Below are 13,186 nucleotides of genomic sequence, written 5' to 3'. Positions count from 1 at the left end.
GAAACTAGGCAGACATATTATATTTTCTTACACAGACAACGCTGTAGCACATCAGGGCGAAGCCTTAGGATCATTCTACGTCCACTCATACTTTAGACACCTTTCCAAATAAATATTTCTTCATGTTTACGTTTTTTATAGTCCTAACAAGACAAAATTCAATACCGGACTTTCTGTGTTAGCAATTCCGCTGTTCCGATAATTTTTACCGCTGAGTACAACGTTTTCCTGTTAAAGTGTGTTGTGGGCGTTTACGGAAAATACGAATCGAATATAAGAAAACTTTGTCAATTATTTAGTTCCTGTAAAGTTTTTATAGTTTATAATCGTATTAGAAAATATAAATCATCAAAAGAACATAATTATATGTTTCTAGTTCCGCCAATAGTCAAACAATTGAGAAAGAGAAACTAATGTATTATACATTTATTTCCATACTTAAAGGGGCGGTCAACCAACCAAAAAGAACAGGTCTAAAATACCGTATTTTTTTACAATAATTAGTTTATATTGATTAAAATATCACGACTGGTATAATACATTATTTGAAAAAAGTTGTTAAGTTTTCATATTTTCAGTATATTCGGTAATAAAACCAGGTAATTTGGAGAGTTCTGTTGTTGTCGTTATATTTTGTGAAACTACGAGGATTGCTTATAAGTATAAAATACAACACTAATTGTATGAGCAATGGATGGCCGAGTGGTTTATATGGGAGACTTTTTACTCTTTTTACTCCAGGACTCCAGGGGTCAGTGGTTCGAGCCCTGTTCAGTGTTAGTTTTTTCTCTGTTTTTTCATTTTATTATTGATTTTTTTTTACTGGAAATTGTTAGATCCAATGTTTAAATTTATCTGTATAAAGCATTTAATGACGGTATTTAAGAACTTTTATTTTTTCGTCAATCTTGTTGACCGCCTCTTTAAAGTTGTGTATAAGGCGGATGTCGATAGCGGTTCTTTTAGGAAACACGCCTTTTAAATCATAATGTCCGCAACGTTTTTGTGCGTTTAACAGATCAAAATTAGCTAAGCATCATCACTTCTGCATAAGCTTCTGTACCAACAGGGGCATCTGAATATTCAGCATTATTTACAATATTACCTCATATATCATTAGTGGCATTATATTAACAGGTAGACAAGAATGGTTTAGAAGTTTATTGAATGGTTGTCAAATAATGCAAACATTAGTAAAAGATGGTTGCTTCTCGGGCACCTTTAAACGGAGTTTGTTTATGATTCCATAAATGATATTCGTTATTAGCAAGTTTATGTTTTCAATATGTTATGTGTTTTGTGTACCCTGTGCAATCTTTGCTACTTTTACGCTATTGTTTGCTTAGAATCCAACAATTGTACATGATAACATATATATAAAATGTTACCTATAGATTTTTTCTGTGGACATTTTCAAAGAGTCCTTTTCACGTTTTGGTAAATTGACAAAATTAAAAAAAGTTGTTTTAGATTCGCAAATTTTCGTATTAGTTATGATATTTGTGAGGAAATGATAATACTGAACATATACCATGCTCTAAAATATCCATTATATGCATATTTTGGCGATTTGAAAACCTGAAAATTATAAAACGTTGCAACGCGAAACGATTGAATAATTTGCAAATTTCTGTTGTTGTCGTTATATTTTGTGAAACTACGAGGGTTGCTTATATAAGAGAAAAATACATCCCTGAGCACGGATGGTCGAATCCCTGAGTTTGGCCTTTCACCCCTGATTGCGTCATTTAGGTCATTGGGTACGCAGTCGTTTAAATTGCATTTTCGATTTAGTTAAAATGTCGAATGTACTCGAATAACGCGATGTTTTGTTGAAAAGTTGATGGATTAAATTTAAGAAAAGTGTCAGTGAATTGTTCTTTAACTTTTCGAAGGAAATCGATGTCGAATTAAAATGGTTATTTCTTTGATGGTTTATTCGTTCCTTTGTCAGTCGATGAAAGAATGTCTATCCACAAAGAATTGCCTGCTTACATCCAGTGTTTTAAAATGGAAAAGATGGATGGCGATGAAGAAATTTGTCTAGAATTTTAACTCGTCATGGAAGCAAATTAAAAATTACGAAAAAAAAACATGGACGTGGTTACTATACAACTTCGGTGAGTAGAACAATAATTTTATGTAAGTAAGTATAAAGTGTGTTAAAAGAAGAGTTGTTTAAAGACTAAAATTAACAATATCGACGGGAATAAATGCTGAATCATGCTTCACGTAGCCACGGTATGTGTCTACACATTTTGTAAATTTCAAAATGGCGGGAGCCATGTTAGTTTTTTGGTTTTTTACAGTGGTGAAACAAGAATTGTAGTTTGAACACAACCGTCTGTGTTCTACTTGAGTGTGTTACATTTAGAACGCTGATTAAATTTGAATCGAGGCGTATTGCGATATTTTGTCTCGTTACTTTTCTTTTGCGTGGAATTCTTAAGGACTATTTCGATTGCCGTAAACAGGAAAGGTCACAATAAATATTACTACGCAATGTAAGATTCAGTTAATTTAATGTGTTTTTGCTTTTATTTTAGGAATAAATTAAATAAAACAATATTGTAGGATAAATAGAATACTATGTTAGTGTGATTGTGTACTTAAATTTATCCCACTCGTGTCAGAAAGGCTTACAAGGCTCGGCAAGCCTCGCCATGTAAACCTTTCTTCACTCGTGGGATAAATTTAAGTACACAATCACACTAACATAGTATTCTCTATTTACTCCAGGACTCCAGGGGTCAGTGGTTCGAGTCCAGTTGAGGGTTACTTTTGTTTCTTTATTTTTAAATTGTATTCTTGTTTTTTTACTGGAGATTTTTAGGTCAAATGTTTAAATTTATAAGTATAGAGCATTTAATGACAAGCTTCAATACATGCCAAAATATGTGAAAAGGCCCATTTAGCAATATATACGGGCTTATAGACTTTAAAGGGATCTTTTCACGTTTTGGTAAATTGACAAAATTGAAAAACGTTGTTTCAGATTCGCAAATTTTCGTTTTAGTTATGATATTTGTGAGGAAACAGTAATACTGAACATTTACCATGGTATAATATAGCCATTATATGCATCTTTTGACGATTTAAAAACCTGAAAATTATAAAGCGTTGCAACGCGAAACTATTGAATAATTTGGAGAGTTCTGTTGTTGTCGTTTAATTTTGTGAAACTACGAAGATTGCGTATATACAGTATAAAATACGTCACTCACATATAATTGGCATGATGGCCGAGCGGTCTAATTGGTTTTTACTCCAGGATACCAGGGGCACTGGTTCGAACCCTGCTGCGAGCTACTTTTTTTCTCCTTTTTTAAATTTTATTCTTGACTTTTTACTGGAGCTTTTTAGATCCAATGTTTTTATTTATCAATATAAAGCATTTAATGACAAACTTCAAAACATGCCAAAGTCGGTGAAAAGGCCCCTTTAACTTGTACGATTTGATGCAAATGTGCACAACGGACTTGCGGATACGTGCATATTGGATAGAGGCCTTACTTAAAAAGTTTGATTCGTCACAGTCGCATTTCCATTTCATAAGGTATGTGTCAATAAAATTAATAAGCATGAACACATGTTATTATTTAAAACGAAAATACTTGGAAAAGCTGGTTCTCACTTTATTATCGTCATATCAATAGTTTTCACAAACACTTTCATATTTGATGTATTGCAATGCGCAGAACGATTACTATCTTTGCAGTAAAACCAAAGGTTTTGATTATTTATAAACGTAGATATTATTCTAAGTATTATCATAACCCGTGATATCAGCAAACACACGATATGCTCTAGGAGTAGTCCAACTTGTTGACGCTCTCAAATATTAAGCTACCCATATAAAAGTATCTCTAAAGTCGTTGCGCGTCTTATCAATAAGACTAGCTCTCAGAGATGAAATTAAAACGGATCGCATAGCTTATCTGTAGAAAGATCTCTGAATGTCAAGCATACGATACGTTTAATCTATGTACAAGCATAAACAACTTTATATAATTTGTTCGTAATTGTTTAACTAATGACTTAGTACAATTAAAGCTCTTGAAGTCGAACACATACATGAGAAAGCAAATATAAATACTACAACAGCCATCACACTGGACTCGTTATTGTGGTATCCCAGGGAATATGAACAAGCATTTACGAGATTGTTAACATGACGTATGTTTGTTTTTGTTTCAATGATTGCAAAGCACGGAAAACATATTTAAAATACTTACGTATTATTGAATTTTCATTCTATGCAAACCGATAAGTAAGATATGCCAAATAAATTTATGTTGAAATGTAACTGTTCAAGGTTTTCTGTCCTTACACATTTTTGAAATTGAACGGCTGCCCGGTCAGTGTTTAATTCTGTAAAAAGGCTTAGTTTAAATTTTTAGCACTTTCTATATACAGTTTATACAAATATTAATATTACAATGGAATGCTGATATAAAACAATTTAGAACATGATAGACAGTGGTCTTCAGTTTAAACTTGACAAAAGTCAGACCACATGATTCGAGAGTATTGAATGAAGACAATAGTCGACACTTTATTTTCAAAGTAACGAAAAACAAATAAAATCTGAATTGATTGACAATAATTTTACCGTTGGAAAGACGCGTTCATTATCGAGATGCGTTTAGTACTGACATTTAAGAGAAGCATTACAAACAAATGCGAGTTTCAACCACACATCTCCATTATTCACTAGACAGACTATTGATTATGGATAATGACTTTTTATATAATTTTTCAACGAGAGATTATCCATCCCAGGTGGATAAGATAAAACTTTACATATCTAAAGTGGACATAGTCTAACCACATTGTATATCAGACAAAGGATTCAAGTGTCTGAAATTATGTCGGATGAAATGCAATTAATATCATAGAATGTATTATAAAGCATTAAAAGTACATTGGTATGCATATGTGCCCACATACACTTACTATATGCCTCTATAAAGCAAAGAAATTGCAACAAAATGGCTGGAAATTAGTTTTTGGTCTCCAAAAAGAATTATAAAGTAACTGTTCATACGAGGTTCCTGGTCTTCTCCAGATGGTATCCATGTTTTCCCAACATGGTCATTAAAAACGCAAATTTCTCCACATGAAATAGTTTTCTGGAGACACCCTGCTGAGAGGTTAAGGCAGACATGTGTAAGTTTGTATAAACCCTTTAATTATTGTAGTGGCTTGCAAATAACAGCAGTTTTTCTCCCCTAAATGCCTGAACATGGCCCATTTTGTCCGATCTTCTACTTCAGGGAGCCACATTTCGCACATTTTTTAAGAAAATTTGTCATGATTTTGTCTACATGTAGGCCAATACCTTTGTTATTAATGTTTAAACACAGTTGTTTCAGATTTGACTTGACAATTTTAATTTTACCAATTTACTTACCCTATGTAAGTTTATGGTAAAATACCGAACACTGTTCCAATGGTTTTACACTGCTCACAATGTTACGGGTTTCCTGGGGTCTTATCATAACAAATATTTTAATTGTCTTCAGTAGCGTTCAGTGTTCTTTTTCCACAGTGAAACTTCACTAATAGAAATATCCCACTAAGCTCTTTTTTAATGTCTGGAATCAGTCAAGTCATAGTCAAAACTATGTGTGTGTCAGCACACATTTTCACCGCCAACGTTCAGCGTGAATTTGTAATAAGTATACTTATACTTTACTAGAAAGATTTCTTTGACTGTGTATCCCCTGACTATTTTCAGAATATAATTGTTTGTGCAACCAAGTCAGCAAAGTCAGTAAATAATTATGCTTACAAATGAATGAAATTCATGTTTACAATAACCCTTACACTGAGAATTAAAATCGATATATGATAAATTATTCACTGAACTTCGATCCAGGGTTTTAGCTGTCAATCTGCTGCGGCCGCTTACCTCCCATGATCGCTGCTGCTTCTATTGCATATGGCCGAAGTGTTGACTCAATGACTCCATTTGTCCTGGTCGTTGAGTCATATCTTCCATGACTTAAAATCTTATATATAGAGATTCGTTTCCTAGTAATTTCATATCAGATCAACGCTATGTAATGAATATGATATATCAAGTACCATCATGTTCCTATTGAAACCTTTAGGATAAATATAATACGTACTGATTTGAAGCCTAGATGATTAAATATATCTGACTTTCTATACACGGAAGTATCACTCATTAGAATCTGTTAGTAAAAAAATACCAATGAGAGTGTGTTACAACTGTTTATATTACAATGTTGTTCCATCATTAGTTGGTACTTATTTTTACGTAGATTTTATATAAATCCAGCGTATCAGTTGTCGTCCTTACATTCCGGCAGTGTGTTTGTCAGTGGCGTGCTAGATTATGTTCTAGTTGTAGTCTCAGTCATTTAGCCGATATGAACAAACAAATATTTAATTTGACAAACAATTACAATAATTATAGTTCCATTGCTGGTCTTTTCGCACATAGGTTTAGTATTAAAGAATGAAAAAATCGCCGTTCCCGCCTTTTGGAAACATGTTCTTTTGACAATTTGAAATAACTTCTCTCGACTTGTAAATTTAAACTACCATAGTAATTCTTTCTAAAGAACGACAACATGTTCATTGCAGCATTCAATAGTGAACACACTTGTATGATAGTGCTGTACAATACTTAAATATTCATTCTTGTAGCCCGGTATTATTAGATATGTTACCAAATGCGATCGGCTGTCTATGAACTTTCTTTGATATGTCATTCTTTAAGCAGAAAACATAAGTCTACCCCTAGTAACCTAAAAGCTAAATGAACACCTTAAAAATTCCCCGCCTTGTTTTGGCAGAATAACCATTCGTGTAAGAAAGGCTTTCCGTTTCGACGATTCGAAAAATTGGGCCAACAAATACACACGATTGTCCAATAATTAGCTGCCATTATAAGGCAATCATCCTTGTAGTCCAATCATCCTATAATTTATCGCTTACAACTTCATGTTAACAGCAGTTACCTCTTAGTTATTACAACATGTCGGTAGAAGTTTAAGAGTGAACACAACAGATGTATTGATAGTTTATCAATTTGTTATAGTTGGTCTGCTGGAAGTTTTTTTGACATCTTTGATGAATGGAACACATCAACTGTATCTATAGTATTGTTTCAGCAATTGTTTGTCAGTTTTGATGAATCTAAGGATTCAATTGTATGGTACACAATAACAACGTTATCAAGAGAAACATCTGCACATAAAGTTTGATGCACCGTTGTATGCCAGTTGTTTGGTGCAGTGTACGCAATTTAAGTTTATCTAAGATTTAAAAATGTAACTAGGAAACTGTAAATCTGTATTCAAATAACGTCCATTATGATTGTAAAGGGTTTATAGGGTTTGTCCTGTTTGACTATAATCGTTAATAACCTTTGTTTGGTGCATGTTTGGGTAATTTATATTTTCCACTTTTGATGACAAGTTTCAAGTTTTAGGCCGGAGTCTCTATAAATGTATGACACTTGTTGAACTCAAAGCAGACAATTTATTTTGTATAAAACTTCCCTCGTCTCTTATATATCCTTTATAATATCCGGATCTTCAAATACTGTTCACTACTCACTTGAATTGTGATTTACAATACTACAATATATGGCCAGTATAAAACTCTTAAACATTTGGAAAGCTCCGGGATGACATTATAACAATAAAAATGCGTGCCATCATAACTTTATTACTTTAAATGGATGCATTTTATGTAAACATCCCGATGCCACAGCAAATCCGTTAAACGATGACATTTTCAGACGCACGCCCTCATTGCAGCAATCGATGCAGTAGCAGAAGTTTGTCCTAAAAGTAAGTAAGCGATATTAAATACGTTTGCACAGCATTTGTATAAAATGATATGTTGACGGTGAACAATAATTCTTAACAGAGTGGAATTGTTATTGATACACAACGTTGGGCCTTACATTCGTTATTAATATGCATTCAAATGAAACTAAAAATGCATACTTTGATCACGCAATGTCTCGTGACCTGAAATCGATTTTGAAATTTTAACTTTGGACTATGCAGTACTGTTAATATTAAAGCTTATATACAAACAACCAATATAAAACTGTCTCAAGTTCATCACCCGAAATTAGCCTGTAATTATATTTTAAAACGTTAACATGTATATCATGTATACGTACCTACCCAACATCTGTGTGGTATTTGAACAGGTAGTGTTCGACATGAGCAGCATGGGACCACAGTCTTTGGATGACCTGATCTCCATAGTACGTTCTTCAACCACAAGTCAGATCAGCATTTGGCAGGAATGCAGTCGATACTTAGCCCACACTGACTACTGTTTTAAATAATGATTTCATAAATCAATTCCATCGGTCAGAATTTAATACAAACATTAAACAAACAGATGTAATGATAAAAGTAATAAAACGAGCAGTCTGAATTGTTATTGGCTTGGCTGTTTTAAAAAGAGTTGATACTAGTACATAAGACATGAAAGCGAGCAGTAACTGTACTTACATTTTTTACTCAGAAAATGCACTCTGGTTCTCGTAAAGGGTAACCCTGTATGCGTACAGACTCTCCCTGCTGTGGTCACAGACTCTCCCTGCTGTGGTCTCAATCGTTTTCCATTCAGGACATCCCCTGATCGATTTCAAGGTCGTCCGAATTGAGATCATTACTGGAAAGCGCATCATGCGAGATTGACAGTCCAAGTAGCTCTTGGAAGGGTGGGATGTATTGTCGCCTATGTATTAAACTGGAGTGCTGGTTTCCAAGAACACTTGCACTTGAAAACGTAGACCGCAATGCGTCTGTACTGAAGCGATCATCAACACTGTGTTCGTTGTCATAAGGAGTTTGTTCCGGTTTTTCATTATGCTGAACATTAATGAACTGTCTTGACTGGATGTCATCGGCTTTTTTAGGATTTGTATTTGTCATTTGTAAAGTAGTTAATTGAGTATGCCCAGGCCGGTCTTCTGGTGAATGAGGTATTTGAAACTTTCGTTGATTTGGTGTATATAACGCGTGTTGCAAGAGAGGTTGATGACGCTGTTCAGAAATGTTTTCCCCATTTTGTGTTCGAGTATCCTGATTTGGTGCTGGCGAGGCGAAATACGGTGGGAGCAGTTCCATGGGGTTAGGTTCCGATTCGGGCGATGCCGGAGGTACACGCATTTGCACATACGGTATCTGTTCAGCATAAAATGTTTGTGGAATTTGAGATTGATTAACGTCTGGTGGTAGTCGTATGTGCGCAGTGCTTCCATTGGCAACGCCGAAGTTGGTGTGTTTGTCACCATTAAAAACCTGATAATTATGATGATGATTATTTGAAAGCGGTCGTATGAACGTAGAAGATCCATTAGCAACACCGCCTGGAGACCGCCTTTCCTCATAAAACGCCTGGTGGTGATGGCCCAATGACGATCTTACGAAGGCAGTAGTGGCATCGGTACTTTTAAGCAAACCACCATTTAAATGCGCGTCTCCAATAAAAGCTGGAGGATACATTAGGTGACTAGAATACTGACGTGGCGCTTCTGAGCCCGCAGTTAGTCTGTGCATGTACGAAAACTCACGCTTCGTGTTGTCCCTGTCTTCTTGTCTTATTCTTGTATTAATCGCTTCACGTAAGGTTGAGATAATCTTGTCCCGAGTAAATGAGGATGTATAATCAAAAATGTCAATGCTGGTTATTGACATAAGACCTGGTGGGATTGGATACATCCTGCGAGAAGAAGGGACCGTCTGCAAGGGTTTAATAATACACTTCAATGGACTGTCGAACGCGTTGGCAGCACCAAATGAAGACTGGTTGCTAGGGTCAATGTGAAGCCTAGCAACCGCTTCCTCGCAGAAGAAATTGATCTGTCTTGTGTCGGAATGGACGGACAACAGCACGAAAATGACGCTGCTCTTCGAAATGACGTCATCAATAACTCGCACACTGGACTGCAGGAATTGTTCGCTGTCGTACAGTTCAATCCTCACAGGTTCCTTCACATCCGATTGCGACATAATGTCTTCCATTTGATTTTTATAAAACATTACCTGTTCATAGTCCCGTTTGTCGTAAACTATTACGCTATCAAAATGCTTCCTTTTTTCAGGCTTTGCCCCTTGAATCTGCTCCTTTACCACCGATTTAATAAAACTGCGTAAATATTCATCATTTTGAGAAGTGTCAACAGGCCTCCTTTGCTTGTCACTTTCTCCCACCGTAACATACCTCACTGCACTATCATACGCGGGTCCATACGGCCGTGCATCTGTTCTTTCCCCGCCATGGTAAGCTAATTCCCCATTGGAAAGAATTTCGTCACATTGCACTGTGCTTGCACGTGACCCCAAATGAAAACTCTCATTCGATGGAAAATGTACCTGCTGTCCTACAGGAAACGGCAGACTTGAATGAGATGGATCAACGTGAGGTGGACTCAGATGGATCCCTTGTTTACTTTGCTGGGCTCCATTCCCGGGAGTTGAGGTACAATCAGCATGCACTGTTGAAGAAAAAAGTATTTGAAGACGCTAAAGAAAAATTTCTTTATAAAACTGGCGCTCTATTAATTTGGAATGTAAACACAAATTGAGCCTTACCATTTAACTGCAGCAGCCTCAATGCCTTGTAAGAACATTGAATACTAAATCAAAATCAGAAACATTATAGATTCTAAGAGTCATATGATTTAAAATGTTTAAACACTCATCCTATATAGAGCCTTGCTGATAACACACAGTCAAGTGATTGGTGTAACGTTCACACGATGTCGATGATTTATGACTGAGTAATGTATTAATGATAACAAATGATAAATGTCACTGGTTATATATATTTATATATGCTATATGCATTCCCCATAGATGACTTACACTACTTCTATAGATAGTATAGACCTAAACAAGTCAATAAAACTGTTTTTATCTTTTCAATATTTTATAATCATGTACAGACTGACACGTCTACCGGTGTATAATATGCGCATGTCCATATTGATATCAAAAGATCTACCGGTAGTTTTACATTTCATTCTTTTATGATTTGTGAATGTAGAATCGCCCCATAGATATAAAATTAACCCCAAAACTATATCGATAATGGAAAAATCAATAACTCTTCAAGAATTGGAAAAAATGAACATCGATCGAAACTTACCCAATCGAGTTATTATAAACATTGACGTCATAGTTTTAGATCGGCAATAAAACAGTCTATACAGAAAACCCACACAAAGGAATCAGATTACTCCCTCGATAACGTTTCACAAAGGCTTATACTACCCAGGTTCATTTACCACTCCTGCGTCGAGTGATATCGGGTTGCGCTTTCAATACATGTATATACAGCATATAATATATCTAGGCTGAACTCACCTTTCTTCTCACTGTCGGTTGTTCCGACGGATATAACCATATCCTCGTGCTCTCTACCTGAAAATAATCAAAATGTGATATTGTGTTTATTCGTATAAGTTAGCTTATAAATGGAAAATAAATGTTTGTAAGCAGACGACAGAGACATACCTCACATTTTAAACATCAACATTTATATTTTAGACTTATATACAACGATTTATATATTTTACTTCCGTTTAAATATGTACTGTTAATATCAAACCTTTACCTTTATTTTTATATATATTCCAAAAACAATTAGACCAATATCTGATAGAGTACTAGATCACATGAAAAATTCAACCGAAAGACCCGCAGAAGCAAAGCTCTGCTCTTAAATAGGCCTACTCGATCGACGGTTTTTTTCTGGTGCCGCGCATGAAAGGGGTTTTAAGCAGACGTTCATAACGAAAGCCGGGCTAAACGGTTTCTATTAATATAACTTTCGACCTACGTATGTTGTATATTGTGCGTTGCAGTATTAGCCTTACTCACGTTATAAATTAAATACTGTAATTTCTTCTAATTTTGTAACTGTCAATGATGTAATACACATACCAATATAGTATAAACATGGTCCGTTTGGCATGTTTATTCATGTACGAACGTAAATATCAAGATGGTTTAACTTGTTTTACTACTCAATCCAATTCACTACTTATTATAACTCGGTTTGTTGGAAAAACCATTGTTATAAAATTAGGCTGGACATTTTCAGCTTTAAATTCCCTGCAGAAATTACAAACAAAATCCAAATATTTCGTTTTCTGTTCGTAGAGTAAACTCTATTAAATTAATAATACAATAGATCTTTATTGATAAATGTTAAATTATTGACTTAAATAAGTATTTGTGTATGATAACAAAATGTACATGTATGTATATAGTTTTTATGTAATGGCATGGACATATGCACGTAAATACTAGTACTTTTTCTAAAAAAGGAACTTTTTTCCAATGTTGACATATTTAATTTTCTAAATTGGTGTCGCAGTTTCTAAAACGTAAAAATAATTATAAAACAATGTTCACAATCGGGCGCGATTAGGACATGTATACACATTTCTCAATGACCCTATGCCCTGTGTTTACATATAAACGTGTTGTTTTTTTTTCGATGTTCATGTATTTACTATACCAACACATTCAATTTTTAGAAAATTTTAAAAGAAACACGATCTCAACAACGCAATTTTTACTAAATGAATTAATACAATTAATTTACAATTGGAATGATGTTAAATGATAGGTGAAGTATACATACATTCACATGTCTGATCGTTGACTAGAAGGTCACGCGAGTTGAGAATCGTGTTATTTCTTAAAATTTGACCCATCATTTGTATACAATATTACAAGAAATGTACATTTCCAGAAAGGTAATTCGTTTATGCGTTGAATAAGACCGATTTCATGGAAATAGCCGCACAATTGATAAAGTTATGGCTGTTCAAAGCGATGCACCCTGTTTTGGGGTGATTTTGAGTTGAACACCTTATTATATATATATATATATTTGATAGTGATTTTTTTCCAGAGAAGTTGATTTTTCGTTATAATGTGATTATTTTTCATTTCGAATGATTTTTTTCTAATTAAAATCATAGCCACACGCTAACCACCTATACATACATTGAGTTTCTTTAAATGCTTAGTACTCCGGTAATATAGTCCATATAATCACCCATGTACGTCGATAATCCAAACTGAGTTGGATAATTTAAACTGAAAAAAATGTCGGCCGAAACTGAAACTGAAAGGCAGGTGATTATTTTATCATTTCTGCTAATTTA

At 34.6% G+C, this 13,186-nt stretch overlaps 1 protein-coding gene across 2 annotated transcripts; it reads right to left on the bottom strand.

Annotated features, from left to right (window-relative positions):
• Positions 1–7,684: 7,684 nt before the first annotated feature.
• On the bottom strand, positions 7,685–11,723 carry LOC127880275 (uncharacterized). 2 transcript variants are annotated; one of them, XM_052427628.1, is made up of 4 exons: positions 11,623–11,723; positions 11,373–11,429; positions 8,171–10,501; positions 7,685–7,823 (listed from the first exon to the last, which is right to left on the bottom strand). In XM_052427628.1, exons 2-3 carry the CDS (start codon positions 11,410–11,412, stop codon positions 8,625–8,627), a joined length of 1,917 nt encoding a protein of 638 aa, XP_052283588.1. In that variant the 5' UTR covers positions 11,413–11,429; positions 11,623–11,723; the 3' UTR covers positions 7,685–7,823; positions 8,171–8,624. The 2 variants fall into 2 exon arrangements, with proteins under 2 accessions (XP_052283588.1, XP_052283591.1); XM_052427631.1 differs by having other exon boundaries at positions 8,175–10,501.
• Between the last annotated feature and the right edge of the window lie 1,463 nt (positions 11,724–13,186).

Source organism: Dreissena polymorpha, chromosome 1, assembly GCF_020536995.1.
Source record: "Dreissena polymorpha isolate Duluth1 chromosome 1, UMN_Dpol_1.0, whole genome shotgun sequence".
NCBI classification, from domain to species: Eukaryota; Metazoa; Mollusca; class Bivalvia; order Myida; family Dreissenidae; genus Dreissena; species Dreissena polymorpha.
Note: the sequence above shows the minus strand (reverse complement) of the source record. Positions and strands in the feature narration are given on the sequence as shown.